This window comes from Sceloporus occidentalis, unplaced genomic scaffold, assembly GCF_023333645.1.
Source record: "Sceloporus occidentalis isolate IW3139 unplaced genomic scaffold, rSceOcc1.0.p SCAF_1, whole genome shotgun sequence".
NCBI lineage: Eukaryota > Metazoa > Chordata > Lepidosauria > Squamata > Phrynosomatidae > Sceloporus > Sceloporus occidentalis.
The window spans coordinates 115,340,147-115,354,081 of NW_028316981.1; the positions used below are offsets into that span (position 1 = coordinate 115,340,147).

Consider the following 13,935-nt stretch of genomic DNA (forward strand, 5'->3'; position numbering starts at 1 on the left):
ACATTCATGCCGAATAAAATGAAACAATTCCAAAAAAGTTATTAATAAATTATTGTTGTACATTGTTTAAAAAAAAGAGAAAAATGATGTCACAGATGACAACAAAAGGGAACAGATGTTTTTTTAAAAAAGAAAATCAAACTATCACGCAAGTACCATTGCCACTCACTTCAACTGAATACTTTGGGAGCTCTACCAAATTAATGGAATTTGTAGCAAGTAGCATTTGGTGGATGTCATTCAAGGTGATCAAAACAAAATGTGGATTTGGCAGGCAGCCTGATCAACTTCAGTGGCATAAACAGTATGCAATCCCTGCCGCTGTTCATATGCATCCATTCGCTATTTAAAATCATGACTGTGCACAATTTCTAGCTGCAGGTGGGTGGGACAGAAGGAGCAGGGAAATAACATGGATTATTGACCTCTGTTGGCTGAGTATTATGCTGAAGAGGCTGGCATGGATCTGGTTGTTCTACTCTGGCCGACCCAAAGCTGGGCACGCAGCTAGTGTAAGCATCCCAGCTGACAGGTGACTCTGAACACAGCTAAGGCAGTGCCCATGAAATGATGATCACTGATCAAGGATGAGTATGCCCCTAACCATCAGACTGCTGAATTTACAAAATGTGTGTTGAGTGGAGGGGAGATCTCAACTCAGGTGGATTTAGAAAATGCATGTCCCTCAGGTGAATATCAGTGTTCTGAAAGGCATGGGATGAGGCTGGCATTGCTCCCCAACACCCTCAGCTCTCTTTGTCAGCATATCTCCGAAAGGGCCTTGTGCAGATGACAGAGAGGCAAGGATCTTCCTACAGTATACCCTGGGTCAAGAATTCAGCTGAGTGTCAGATTTGTCAGATTTGGAGAGGCTCTGTGGGAAAGAAGCTGGATTTCAGATTATAGAGGGAAATCATCAGTTCTGGAAATGGAACAAGCAAGCAAAGACATTTCTTTATGTAAGGCATTTATTTATTGCCTCTCTACCCAACATGACTGTTTGTTGTTGTTGTCATTGTGTGCCTTCAAATCATTTCTGACTTATGGTGAACCTAAGGCAAACCTATCACTGTGTTTTCTTGGTAAGCTTTGTTCAGAAGGGGGTTGCCTTTGCCTTCTTCTGAGGGTGAAAGAATGTAACTTGCCCAAGGTCACCCAGTGGATTTCCATGGCTCTGCAGAGATCTGAACCCTGCTCTCCAAAGTTGTAGTCCAATGCACAAACGACTACATCATGCTGGCTCAGCATGACTCTAAATTACTATAAATTATACATAGAGCTCCTCACACGATCCCTAAGGACAGTTGTACTTTCAGATGCTTGCCCAAAGATTCTTCAGTATCCAGGTAAACTTGAGTAGTGTCCTTAACTACTCTTGTAATCTATCTATCTATCTATCTATCTATCTATCTATCTATCTATCTATCTATCTATCTAATCTGCCATTTCTCACAATATAGTTAAAATCACATAGTCACATCATCTGGTCCAGTATATATGCATTTTTTTTCACTATGAAATTTTCTGCTTCCTTCTGTCAGGTCTAAAAATCTGATAATGGGATATACGTTGCTGTTTCTATATTTTTAAAAAGTCTCTTCCATGCTGCTTTTCATGGTGTTTCAAATGGCTGGCAGCTATTTCTTCTGCTGTGGACAAACAATTTCAGCCCAAATCCCTGCTGGATGAGGTCATGTGCTCATTACAACTCCTTGGATGTGACATTTTCAACTTTGTGGTTATCTTCTGGATCCTTTCACCCTGAGAACTCAAACAACCATCCTAGACAGCTTGGGACTGGTCTATTTGGAATACTAGATTTCCCCCCGCCCCCTCCTCCCAAAGCTTGCCAAGATCTCACAATTTGAGAGAGGCTTGTCTCTTGGCCTGTCCCCTCTCCACCCTCTGAGTCAGATAGATCTCTGGCCTTAAAGCTAGCTAGTTGTTGAATTGTAACTTTTTTGGTTGTATGTTTTTAACCTTTTTAAAGTTTCGGTTGTATTTATTTATATTTGAGTTATTATTCGGATGACTTGAGTGCCATCCTTTTGGCAGGAAGGTGGGATATAAATGTAATAAATAAATAAGTTTTAATAATAATAATAATAATAATAATAATAATAATAATAAATTTTATTTGTATTTTCCCACCTTTCCTGATGGATCGAGGCAGGATTACAACCATAAAATAGTCACAAACAACAATAACATCCAATTTATACATAATAAAACAACAAGTCACCTAAAAACTCAATTCAAAACAATAAAAACATCATTTAAAATGCACAATTGCAGAAGTGGGATTTTTTCCCTTAAGTTCTTTATAAGAGGTCGGGTGGGTAAGCCCGCTGGAAGAGATCCGTCTTAAGTGCTGTCTTAAAGGCATCTAAGATGGTAATAAGATGGATCTCTTCTGGCAAGGGGATGCTGAAGAGCCTGTGTGTATTTAGGTGGTTCAAGGCTGCTTCCATGTGACAACTTTGCCATAATAGCTTCTCTTTGCCCTCCCCTCCTTCTTGAGAATTCAAACAAGTGCCAACATGATCACTGACTGAAAATGACTGGAGCATCCAAAAAAGTAACTTTTTCAAGCTCTAGATCAGAAGTGTATTTCAAATAATTTTTTGTGGGTTTTTGGGGCAATGCGGCCATGTTCTAGAAGAGTTTCTTCCTGACTTTTCACCAGCATCTGTGGCTGGCATCTTCAGAGAATGCTTGCCTGGAAAGGAGTTGGGTATTTATATATACTGTGTGACCTGGAAAGGCAGGAGTGATTTGCATGTGTATTGTTCTGTTGCTAATGGCAACTTTCCAGAGCCATGGAAATCCACTGGGTGACCTTGGGCAAGTTACATAGCCTGAAAAATCCACAAAAATTTATGGATGCCGGCCATGAAAGCCTTCGATTTCACATTGTATTTCAAATGTTATGGCAAGCAAGCAAGCAAGCAAGCAAAGACACATCCATACCCTGTGAGGGCCCTTTCATGTTATGTAATTATAGCATTATATTTCCACATTGCCTTCCATGGCTGCATGCTGTGGAATCTTGGGATTTGTAGCTTGGTCAGAGGCATCAGAGGAATCCTTTGGCTCAGAATTCAAAAAGCCCTCCCTAAACTGTAAATCCCAGGATTCCATAGGACAGTCATGGCAGTTAAAGAGGAATCATAGTGCTGTCATTGTGTAGTGTGAAAGGACCCTGTGAATCTTTTTTCTTTCCACAGACTCTCTCTTCCTTCTTCCCTTATATTTTCCCACCCTGGGTCCCCTGCTTTTCCCACCATTGAATCCCTTATCTTTTCCCACCCTGGAATCCCTGCATCATGCTCCCCAGTTCAGCCAGTAGTCATCATGGCTCATGAGCCATACCTTTCTGCAGGGTCAGTCAAGCAGCTTGTCCTCAATAAAACCTACTGCACCTGGAGCACTGGGTACTCTTCTAAAGGTGTTCACGAATCTAGTGTTCCATTTCAAATAATCTAATGGAATTCCCAAAAGACACTGTCATTTTGAATGAAACTTGCTCCCAGAGTAATGAGTTTTTGTTCAGGTTGGCTAACCCTCTTGTCAACACATGTAACATTTCTTGTTGTTCTTCACTGCCTTCGAGTCACCTTTGACTCATGAAAACCCATGTATGAGACTGCTTCAAGACCCCCTGTCATCTATTGCTCTGTTCTGGTCCTGCAAGCTCAAGCCTATGGCCTCTGACTGAGTCCAGCCATCTAGCATGTGGTCTACCTCTTTTTCTACTTCCTTCTACCTTTCCTAGTATTATTGTCTTTTCTGATGATTAATGCCTTCTCGTGATGTGGCCAAAGTACAACAGCCTCAATTTTGTCATCCTGGTTTCCAGGAGGGGTTCGGTTTTATCTGTTCTAGAAACCATTTGTTTGTCTTCTTGGCCATCCACAGTATCTTCAGCACTTTTCTCCAGCCACACATCTCAAATGAGTTTATTTTCCTACTATCAGCTTTCTTCACTGCCCAGGTGTCACATCTGTACATGGTGATGGGGAATACAATGGTTTAGATAATCCTCAATTTAGTGTTCAGATTTATATCTTTATACTTTAGGATCTTGTCCAGTTCTTTCATAGTTGCCCTTCCCTAAGCCCAAGGAGGTGAGAACCACTACATGTATACTAGACCCTTGCCCTTCCTGGCTCATTAAACAGGCCAGAGGAGGACTGGTGGAGTGGGTAAGGGAATCGATTAATGCCTCTTTGGATTACCTACACAGGGAACTGGACAGAGGGAGTGTGTCCCTGTTGGTTCTGCTGGGTCTCTCAGTGGCTTTCAATACCATTGACCATGGTATCCTTCTGAATCACCTCTCTGGGATGGGGCTTGGAAGTACTGTTTTACAATGCCTTTGTTCTTTCTTGGAGGGGCGTTGTCAGAAGGTGGTGCTGGGGGATTCCTGATTGACTCCTTGGCCATTGGCCTGTGGGGTCAGTCAGGGCTCAGTCCTGTCCCCTGTGCTTTTAAACATCTACATGAAACCACTGGGAGAGGTCGTCCAGAGTTTTGGAGTAAGGTGTCACCTGTATGCTGATGATACCCAGCTCTATCACTCCTTTCTACCTAATTCCAAGGAAGCTGTTTCTAGCTTACTCTGGCCATTGTAATGGACTGGATGAAGGCAAACAAGTTGAAGCTTAGTCCAGGCAAGACAGAGATGCTCCTGGTCAGTCGAAAGACAGATGCAGAAATAGGGGGTTCAGTCTGGTTTGGGATTACGCTTTCCCTGAAAACTCAGCTTTGTAGTTTGGGGGTACTTCTAGATTCAATGCTGAGCCTGGAAACTCAGGTATCACTGCTGACCAGGAGTACTTTTGCACAGCTAAAACTTGTGTACCAACTGCACCGGTTCTTGGAGAAGTCAGACCTGACCACAGTAGTATATGCCTTGGTTACATCCTGTCTGGATTACTGTAATATGCTCTACATGGGGCTACCTTTTAAAAGTGCTCAGAAACTTCAACTGGCCCAAAGAGCTGCAGCCAGGTTGTTAACTGGAGCTGGTTAGCATACAACTCCCTTGTTGCAATAGCTCCATTGGCTGCCAGTCCACTTCTGGGCACAATTCAAAGTGTTGGTTTTGACCTATAAAGCCCTATGCAGCTTGGGTCCAGGCTATTTGAAGGACCAAATCTCCCTGTACAAGCCCCCTAGAGTATCCTTTGGTGGGGGCAAGAGTGAGGGCCTTCTCAATGGCTGCTCCCAAGTTTTGAAACTCCCTCCCTAGAGAGGCCAAGATGGCACCATCCCTGCTGACCTTCTGGTGGCAGATAAAGACATTCTTGTGCTGGCAGTTCTTTGCAAACTGATAAGAGCTGGGAATGTTGTGCAATGTAAATTTTAAGTTTTGTATTTTTAATATATTCTATTTTAACTCATAACTGTTTTAACCTTTAAATTGATTTAATTGTGTTTTAACTTTTATATTTATACATTTTAATGTTGTACTGTTTGTAAACTGTATTGTTTTAAATCTGCTGTCTGCTGCCTCGAGTCCCTATATAAGATAATAATAATAATAACAACAACAACAACAACTGCAGTGTCTGTTCTGCTCAATGTTTGAGCCAAGGTGTGGGAACTTCCTTGACTATTTCAATTTTCTCATAGATCATCCATGGTAATTAGTTTTGTTTTCTTACAATCCAGTTGGATACTGCTTTAACTGTCCTGGCTCAATGCTAGAGAATCTTGGGAATTGAAGTTCATTGTGGCACCATAGCTCTCTCACAGTGAAGGCTAAATGTCTCACAAAACTACAATTCCCATAATTCCCTAGCATTGAGCAAGGGCAGTTAAAGCACTCTCAAACTGGATTGTTTCTGCAGTGTGTTTTTGGCCAATGTCTGCTTTTCATACAATGTTTTCTTTATACAGGTTAAACAGATAGGGTGACAGTATGCTGCCTTGCCTGACCTCTTTGCTGACTGGGAACCATTCCATTTCTCCATATTCAGTTCTAACAGCAGCCTCCTGACCTGAGCTCAGGTTATGCATCAGGACAATCAAATGTTCTGGTACTCCCATTTCTTTGAGAGCATTCCATAGCTTTTCATGATCTAATCAAAGGCTTTGCTGTATTCAGTAAAGTGCATGCAGATTTTCTTTTGAAATTCCCTTGTGCACACCATTATCCATCATATGTTTGCAATGTGATCACTAATGCCTCTTACTTTCCTGAAACCAGCATGTACTTCTGGGATTTCTAGTTCCATATGTGGCAGGAGTCTTTTCTGAAGAATTTGGAACATGACTTTGCTTGCATGGGAGATTAGTGCAATCTTGTACTGATCCTGTAGTAGTTACTAGAATCTTTTGTGTCTCCTTTTGTGTGTGTGTGTAGAAAAGTATATTGATCATTTCCAATCTGTGGGCCACTGTTTTGTTTTCCACATTTCCATTTTTGTTCTGGGCCCCACAACAAACTCCAACTCCCAGAATTCCATAGCCTTGAACCAGGACAGTTAAAGCATGGCCACACCGGGTTATTTCTCCAGTGTGGATGCAGCCAAAGTGGTGTCAACCTGGATTATTTCTGCAGTGCGGATGCAGCCTGAGAAAGCGAACACCTTTCCCTCACCTTATGTGCATTAGAATGGGTGGCAAGGAGTTTCCCCTGTTGGGTTGTCATGGTCTCTCCTTTCCCCAACACCCGGCTTGTCCTGCCAGGCCTGGGGGTGCTCAGGGCCGGGGAGCCCTTTCTCCGAGGAGGCCGGGAAGAAGAGAGGGCGACTCCCGCACGCAAAGCCCTCCTCCTGGGCCACTGCAGGCGGTCCCTCAGCCCTGCTCTCCCACCGAGCCTCTCCTGCGGAGGAAGGAGGAAGCACCTGGCCAGGCAGCGGCAGGGGCACCGCGCGTCCTCCTTTTCCAGGACACGTCCTCCATTCCCACCTCCTGCCCGGCAGGAGGAATGCCACAACGCCCCCCATTCTGAGCATGACTTATTAGAAACATACATTGACATTTTATATCAGTGTTTCAAGCTTTTGTTTTGTGGAGGGTGACCAGACCTTGTCCTCCTTTCCCTGGCCAGGTCTTCACATTCCCACCTCCAGCCCAGCAGGAGGAATGCCACAACGTCCTCCATTTGGAGCATGACTTAAGAAGCAGGCATTTACATTTTCGATCAGTCAGTGTTTTGGTGAGCTGTTCCTTGGGCACGTCCCCCATGTTTCCCGAATGCCCTCCGTTTGGGGGGGCTCGTCCTCCTTGGCCAGCCTATACTCTTGTCTTACTCGCCCACAGACCCCCGAGCCAACCTTTCGCCCTGCCAGTCTCCTGAGGCCAGAGAGTGCAGCCCTTCCCTCAGAGGGAAGCGCTGCCTTTCCCCGCTCAAGAGCCTGCCCGAAAGGGCCTTCCCCACCGGCCTTGGCTTTGGGGGGCCGTGGCGCTGCGAGTGGGCGAGGGGGAAGGGAGCCAAAGGGGTTGTTTGGCCGAGCGCCCTCCAAAAACACGGCACAAAAGAGGGGGAATTGGGAGGCAGGGGTGTGTGTGTGTGTGTGTGTGTGTGTGAGGGGTGGGTGGGCTTGGAGGTGGAAGGGGCTGCAGGGGACGCCTGTCATGGTCGCCCTGTGTGTGTGTGTGGTGTGTGTGTGCTGAATGACTAAACATTTGCTGAAGGAGCATGAGGAGGCTTTTCGGCGTCCACGTCTCGCCCGCGGCGTCTAATGCTTCCCCACCATCATCCCCACCACCGCCGCCGCCGCCGCCGCCTCGCCCTCTTCTCTCCCGCAGCGAATTAATAAACCTTCCCGGTCTTAATTGAAGGCTCTGCCTTAATTAGAGAATTAAGACTACCCCCCCCCCCAGCCCCCAGCCCCCAGCGCCTTGCAAGGCGAGCTCTCTCCAGCTCGGCTCCCGTTCAATGAAGCAGCACAGATCCACGGTGGCTGCTCTTGCGAGCGGGGTTTTGCAGGGCCAGCAGGAGGAGGAGGAGGCGGCGGCGGCTGAGGCGCTTGTGGCGGAGGAAGAGGAGGAGGAGGAGGAGGAGGAGGAAGTGGTGGCGGCGGAGGCAACGGCGGCGGAGGAGGGAAGGAGCTGCCGGGGACCACAGCCGCCGGAGCAGCAGCACTAGAGGGAGGAGGCTTCCTCGCAAGGCGGCGGCGGCGGCGGCGGCGGCGGCAGCAGCAGCAGCCTTTGGGGCTTTCCCATGTCTCTCCAACCGGCCTCCCCGGACCCACTCCCCCCCGCTCCTGGCCGCTGCTGAGCCGGGCCCCAGCCCCGCCACCGTTGCCTTCCTGCGGCTGCGGCTGCTTCTGAAGCGAATCCGGGGAAGGAGGTAAGGAAGGAGGAGGAGGAGGAGGAGGAGGATCTCGGCTGCGCCCTAGGCACCAAGGCAAGGCAAGGCAAGGCAAGGCGGCGTGGCCGGTGCCCGCTTTGGGGAGGCTAGTCCTGGTCTCTTCCCGTCCTCGCCCTCCCCTCTTCTTCTTCTTCCTCCTCCTCCTCCTCCTCCTCCCTGGGGCATTTAGCCAGGATGGTCGCCCACCCGCCTTGAGGCGGAGGAGGAGGAAGAACAATTCCACTACCATCACATTGATGATGATGATGATGATGATGATGATGATGATGATGCTAATAAGTCCCCCCAGAATATGAGAACAGAGGGAGACGTGGCCTTTTGAAGCAGCTCTTTTGAATGGCTGAGGGGAGGGCGGGGGATAAAAGAAAGAATCGGTGTCGGGATGACTTTTGACTTCTTTCTTTGTTTCTTTCTGCCCCTATCAATCACGTCATCCGGCAATCCCCCCCCCCATTTCCCCTGCCCCTAAGACCACTTCCTATCTCCCCCTCCCTGCCACCCCGGAAGAGCAGGCAGCCCTGGAGCCCCTTCCAAGAAAGTCGTCATCATCATCATCATCATCATCATCATCATCATCATCATCATCATCATCATCATCATCTCAGATTGCCTGCCTGAGGCTGAGCCCTTTCCAGCCGCCCATTGCCAAGTGGGACCCCGAGTCCGCCCCTCTCCCTCCTGGAGCCCCTCCCCTTTCCCCTCACCATTTGCTATTATTCCCAAGGAGCCGAGGAGAGGTCTCCCCCACCCCACTCACCCCCTGCACGCCTTGCGTCCCCATTTTCACCTCTCCCCCGCCCCTCCTTTCCTAATCCGATTTTGCACATCTCCCCCTGGAAACTAGGTTGCAAAACTGCTGTAGCTGGCAACTCTTGAAACTTCCTCGGTGGCCAGTGTGGTCCCGATTCGTATGAACCCAAAGGACAACAGCAAATCAACCACTACCACAAAACACCCTTCCAGCCTCAGGCGGAGGGCTTTCCTTTCTTTTGGTTTCCTTAAGTATATACAACCTATTGCCTTCTCCCCCCTTTAATTTCTCTCTCTCTCTCTCTCTCCCTTTCCTCCCCCCTCGCTTTTCCTTCCTTTTTTTTTTTTTTTGGCAAGGAAATTTGCTCCATCTCCAGCAGCAACCACTGCTCCTTTTGATGTTGTGGTACGCCGTGCGCATGCGCTCCACATTAGAATTACTGCACTGGCTAGAATAAGTTGGATCGCTCCTTCTCTTCCGCGGAAAACCCTAAATCAGACCGAAAGCTAAGAGGGATGCTGAGAGTCCGGAGAAAAGGTGGCGTCGGGATTTGGTCGTTGCCCTTGATCCTGACCGTGGTGTGTGCCCAGACGTAAGTGATGGGGAACCCCCTCCCTCCATCTCTCCTTTCCCCCTCTCCCTCTGCCCCCTTTCTCCCCTTCGCTCCCTCGGCGTTGCCTTGCTGGCCGGCCGCCTTACTCTGCCTCCCTCCTCGTCTCCCCTTCTCCAGGGCGAATGATCCCAGCAATATGTCCCTGGTCAAAGAGACCGTGGATCGACTGCTGAAAGGCTACGACATTCGGCTCAGGCCGGATTTTGGAGGTAAGTCTGCGGGGGCCTCCTTTTGGGGAGGGGGCAGCGGAGTCCAAAGGGCCTGGAGGGGCCCCCGCATGTCTTTTCTCGCTCGGGCTCCTCCTGGGGCCGCCCTGCTCCGAAGGCGCGCGTGGCGGGTGGGCAAGGGCTCCGGATGGCTGCCAGCCTGGGAACCCTTGGCTTCCCCCGAGGCGCCAAGGGAGACCCCCTCAAGGCCAAGGGCCCTCTCTCGGACACTGTGCTGCCCACCCAGGCAACAGGGGCAGCGCATGCCTTCCCCCAAACCCTTGCCCTCCTGTCCGGGTACTAAACCCCTTCTCCCACCCATCCCGCAAGACTCGCCGGCCTCCTCGGCTGACGGCTCGGAGGGAAGCCCCCCTGGGTCTGCTTGGCCTCCGGGCTCTCGGGCCAGCCGCTTCCAAGGGACGACGGGGATGGAGACACGTGTCTAAGGGGACGTGTGAGCGTTATGTAAAGCACACCTCCGGCTGAGGGAGACCCCGCTGGCAAGGCAGGCAGGGCAGGCTGGAGGCCCGCGCCCCGTTCGCGCAGCCCCAGGGCTTCCTCACAACCCTCTGGTTTCCTCCCAGCCCCAGCAGCCCCTTCTTGGAATGGTGGGCTCCTAGAGTTGGGCCCTTCTTGCCCCAAGGGGAGCATGGGGAGAGATCACAGCGCAGCCCTTCTTGTGTTGCAGGTCCCCCGGTGGCTGTGGGCATGAACATAGACATTGCCAGTATAGACATGGTCTCAGAAGTCAATATGGTGAGTATTTTCTCTCTCTCGCCTCCCAGGACCTGGGGATGAAGAACCTCATGGGATGGGGCTGTGTTGTCTGCGAAGGCAGGCTCTGCTTTCTTTCGCCTTTTCCCCAAGGTGGCACCAGTGTTGGCACACACCCACACCCCCCACGTACCAGTTAATGAGGCCACCCCCTGCTCCCCAAAGTCTGAGGCTTGTGTTTCCTTCACATGGTCAGGTGGAGACCCAATATGGAATAATTCCTCAAAGCACTGGTTTAGGGCTGGTTGATACTTCTGAAATACCAGGAGCAAACCGTGGAAAACGTTTTTTGGTTATGGCTTGAATGAGTGTGTGGGGCCTCTGTAGAGCTACTGAAATAAACCCCTTTCTTTCAAATTAATATCTGCACGTTTAATATCGAGAGGCTTTTAAACATCATGAGTTACAGTGTGTGAAAAAGCTCGTCTGATTTATGGATAGTCTTCCTATTTAGCAGGTACCATTTCAGACATATACCGTTAAGAGCCACTGAACGACTTCAGGGAACAATTCTGGCCTTCTTTTGCTTCATGCAGGAGCGCCCCCTGCTGACCTTGGCTTGCACTGCAGCTCAAAGTCAATATTATTGTTAGGTTTTCCATTGACTGGGATGTTTAATTAGGTAGTTTTAGTTACGGTTGGTGTGAGTAGGAACTGGTATGAGAGTGCTAGAGTCAGTCAGAAGGCTGTAATGTATTGGCCTTGGCTGCTTTTAAAAGAATGCATTGAGGTTACCTTTTAATTATCTTGTCACTTCTGAAGTGTTGTGCAGATTTGCATTCACATATAGAAGGAAAGGCAGGTGCGCGTGTGTTTCCCCATTAAATTTAACTCATATTGCACAGAGTATAATTATACTTTAATCTGCATATGTTTAGTTTTCCAGTTTCTAAAATGCTTGGAGAAGCCATTGAAAAATTTTGACAAGTTTGTGTTTGTTAGGAAGAAAGGCCCTTTGGAGCATATTAGATCCAAGGAAAGTTTTTAAAAAACTTTTTTGCATAGCAAAAGGGCTATCTGTAAAATGTTTCAGAATTAATAAAGGAGACATAAAAGTTTTAAACATATCCCAGTTAGCCTGCTCATTTGTGTTACTCAGATCACTAATGAAGTGGACAAAGTAATGCCAAATATTGGTATTAATATGAAGCCGCTTCAAAAGCTTGTATGATTAGCAGTCATGTGTTTTCTTTTGTTTAAAAATGCCATGTTAACATTATCTTCGGTGGTACTTGTTATACCAAGGAGGAGAAAGTGTGGCCTTCCAGCTGTTGGATTACAGCTTGCATCATCTCTCACCATTGACTATGCTGGCTAGGGCTGTTGTAGTTGACCAGCATCTGTAGAACTAAACAATCTCTGCTCCTGTGTTAAAGGATCTCAAACCAACAATAACTTAAATATTGTAAAAATGGAAGATGTGCATTGATATGATCACCAGTTCAATCTAAACCAAGTTATTATAGTGTGAGTTCACTTTATTAATAAGTAAGTATTGCAGATTACAGGTTTTTAAATGGTATTTACATTTGTTATGGTGACTTAGAATGTTTGATTTTTCGGCCTACTGGAATTGCATGAATTATCGCTTTCAGTAAATGCTGCATGTATGGTTATATATGAGAGGAAGAAATTATGTAATGGTTCTTTCCCATACAGAAGTTACTGATGTGTCTTCCGTGATAGGCAGAGGTTCCATAGTACTATAAAAGACTAACTTCCTTTGCTTATGTTACATTTTTGTTTTGTTTTTTCATGTTTAGGGTATTAGTTGTATATCTAAAAAGTTACATCTCTGCTCGCCTTCCTTTTCTTCTTCCTGAAATCACAAGTTCTTCAAATATGACTAGTGAGACAGAGGTATAAACACATTTTTCCTGTTTGTATGGAGCATTGACTTTAGATCCAAGTGAAATCTAAAATACGTTCCTTGAAGGTTTATTTACATGACCATCAAATGTAGAGATATTTTCAAAAACAGATTACCTTTCAGTACAATAATAATAGCAACTGCCACTACCATCACTTAAATAACACACGTCTTATGGCCTTCCACTTTTAATTTATTCAGGAGCTTCATATACTACCAAATGTAATAGTCACTTACAAAATTTTTGTTACTTGAAAGCGTTTTTGATGTGACCTCTGATGCCAGTCTGGTGTATTTGTTTGGTTTTCCCATCGTATTTTTAGTAAGGTCTCTTAAATGGTTTTCAAAAGTTAGTTATAAGAGTGAAACTTTCAGCATTTGTGTCCAGACAAGGAATGGGCATCATATAAAAAACAATACTCCTAATAAAAACATTAATAATACATATAATACACCTCACTTTGGATAAAATGATTTGGCTTGAAAGGCTTCATGTTCTTAGATGTTTATGAAATGACAGAAGATTTCAAGGAACTTTGTATTTCATGAAACAGTGGATGTGGCTGTGGACAAAAACAAGAGGTCTGTTATTGTGTTAAAGGGGCATCCTTGGTTTTTCAGAAAATAAAACCAGGTTATAATTTCCAACCAGGGTCTCTGAATGTAATGTCACATAATGTCTTACTATTTTTCCATGGGATTTCATTGCTTATTGGAATTCATGCATAAAGAATGACTTTGACACTGTGGGATGAAGCAGACTTACCTTGATCCTGCAGCAAACTGATTTCGGGATAGGGAGTAAGCTGTGAGATCACACATGGTTGGACTGGATGGCCTCACTCTTACACAAGCACCTTCTCTTCTCATTCGCAGATTATTATTTTTTTACTGGTCTGGACTGTGGTTCAGGATTGTGTCATCATGTACACTGGCTATGGCTAAAACCTTTTTGGGATCAGTGTTTGATGCTAATTTCAAATCCTGGTTGAGGTCAACTTCAGTTAATCTTACCCAGGGTTACCATAGGTGTCGATGCAATACCTTGATCTATGTTTGGCATGGAGAGCTTGTGCATAACAGGAGAAGGGCTGAAGGAGAGAAGCATGCAGTCCTGTGGACTACTGATCCTTTGCTTTGGTTAAGGCTGTAAAATTGTGATGGGCAACTTCCACAAGGTTGGAGGCCACTTTTTAGGTTGATCAAGTCCTCAAGGACACTACCTTTTTGTTATTTTGTTTCTTGTGGGATTTTAAAGGGATTCTCAAGTTAAAGAGGCATCATACACACACGTAAAACAGATTAAAATTAATTGAAATCAATTAGAAATCTGACTATTTTTAAATTGGTTAATTTCCCTCACTCATTAGTAACAAAGAAAATCCTGCATTTCTA

At 46.4% G+C, this 13,935-nt stretch overlaps 1 protein-coding gene across 4 annotated transcripts in view; it reads left to right on the forward strand.

Annotated features, from left to right (window-relative positions):
• Positions 1-8,078: 8,078 nt before the first annotated feature.
• The window catches only part of LOC149321969 (gamma-aminobutyric acid receptor subunit beta-2), a 160,888-nt gene continuing 155,031 nt past the window's right edge, over positions 8,079-13,935 (forward strand). For 3 of the 4 annotated variants that reach the window (XM_089532134.1, XM_089532142.1, XM_089532151.1), the window contains exons 1-4: positions 8,079-8,305; positions 9,434-9,669; positions 9,808-9,899; positions 10,585-10,652. In XM_089532134.1, the coding sequence (XP_089388260.1) occupies positions 9,593-9,669; positions 9,808-9,899; positions 10,585-10,652 (237 nt within the window). In that variant the 5' untranslated portion in view covers positions 8,079-8,305; positions 9,434-9,592. The remainder of the gene's footprint in view (positions 8,306-9,433; positions 9,670-9,807; positions 9,900-10,584; positions 10,653-13,935) is intronic. The other variant, XM_089532123.1, reaches the window with a different exon arrangement.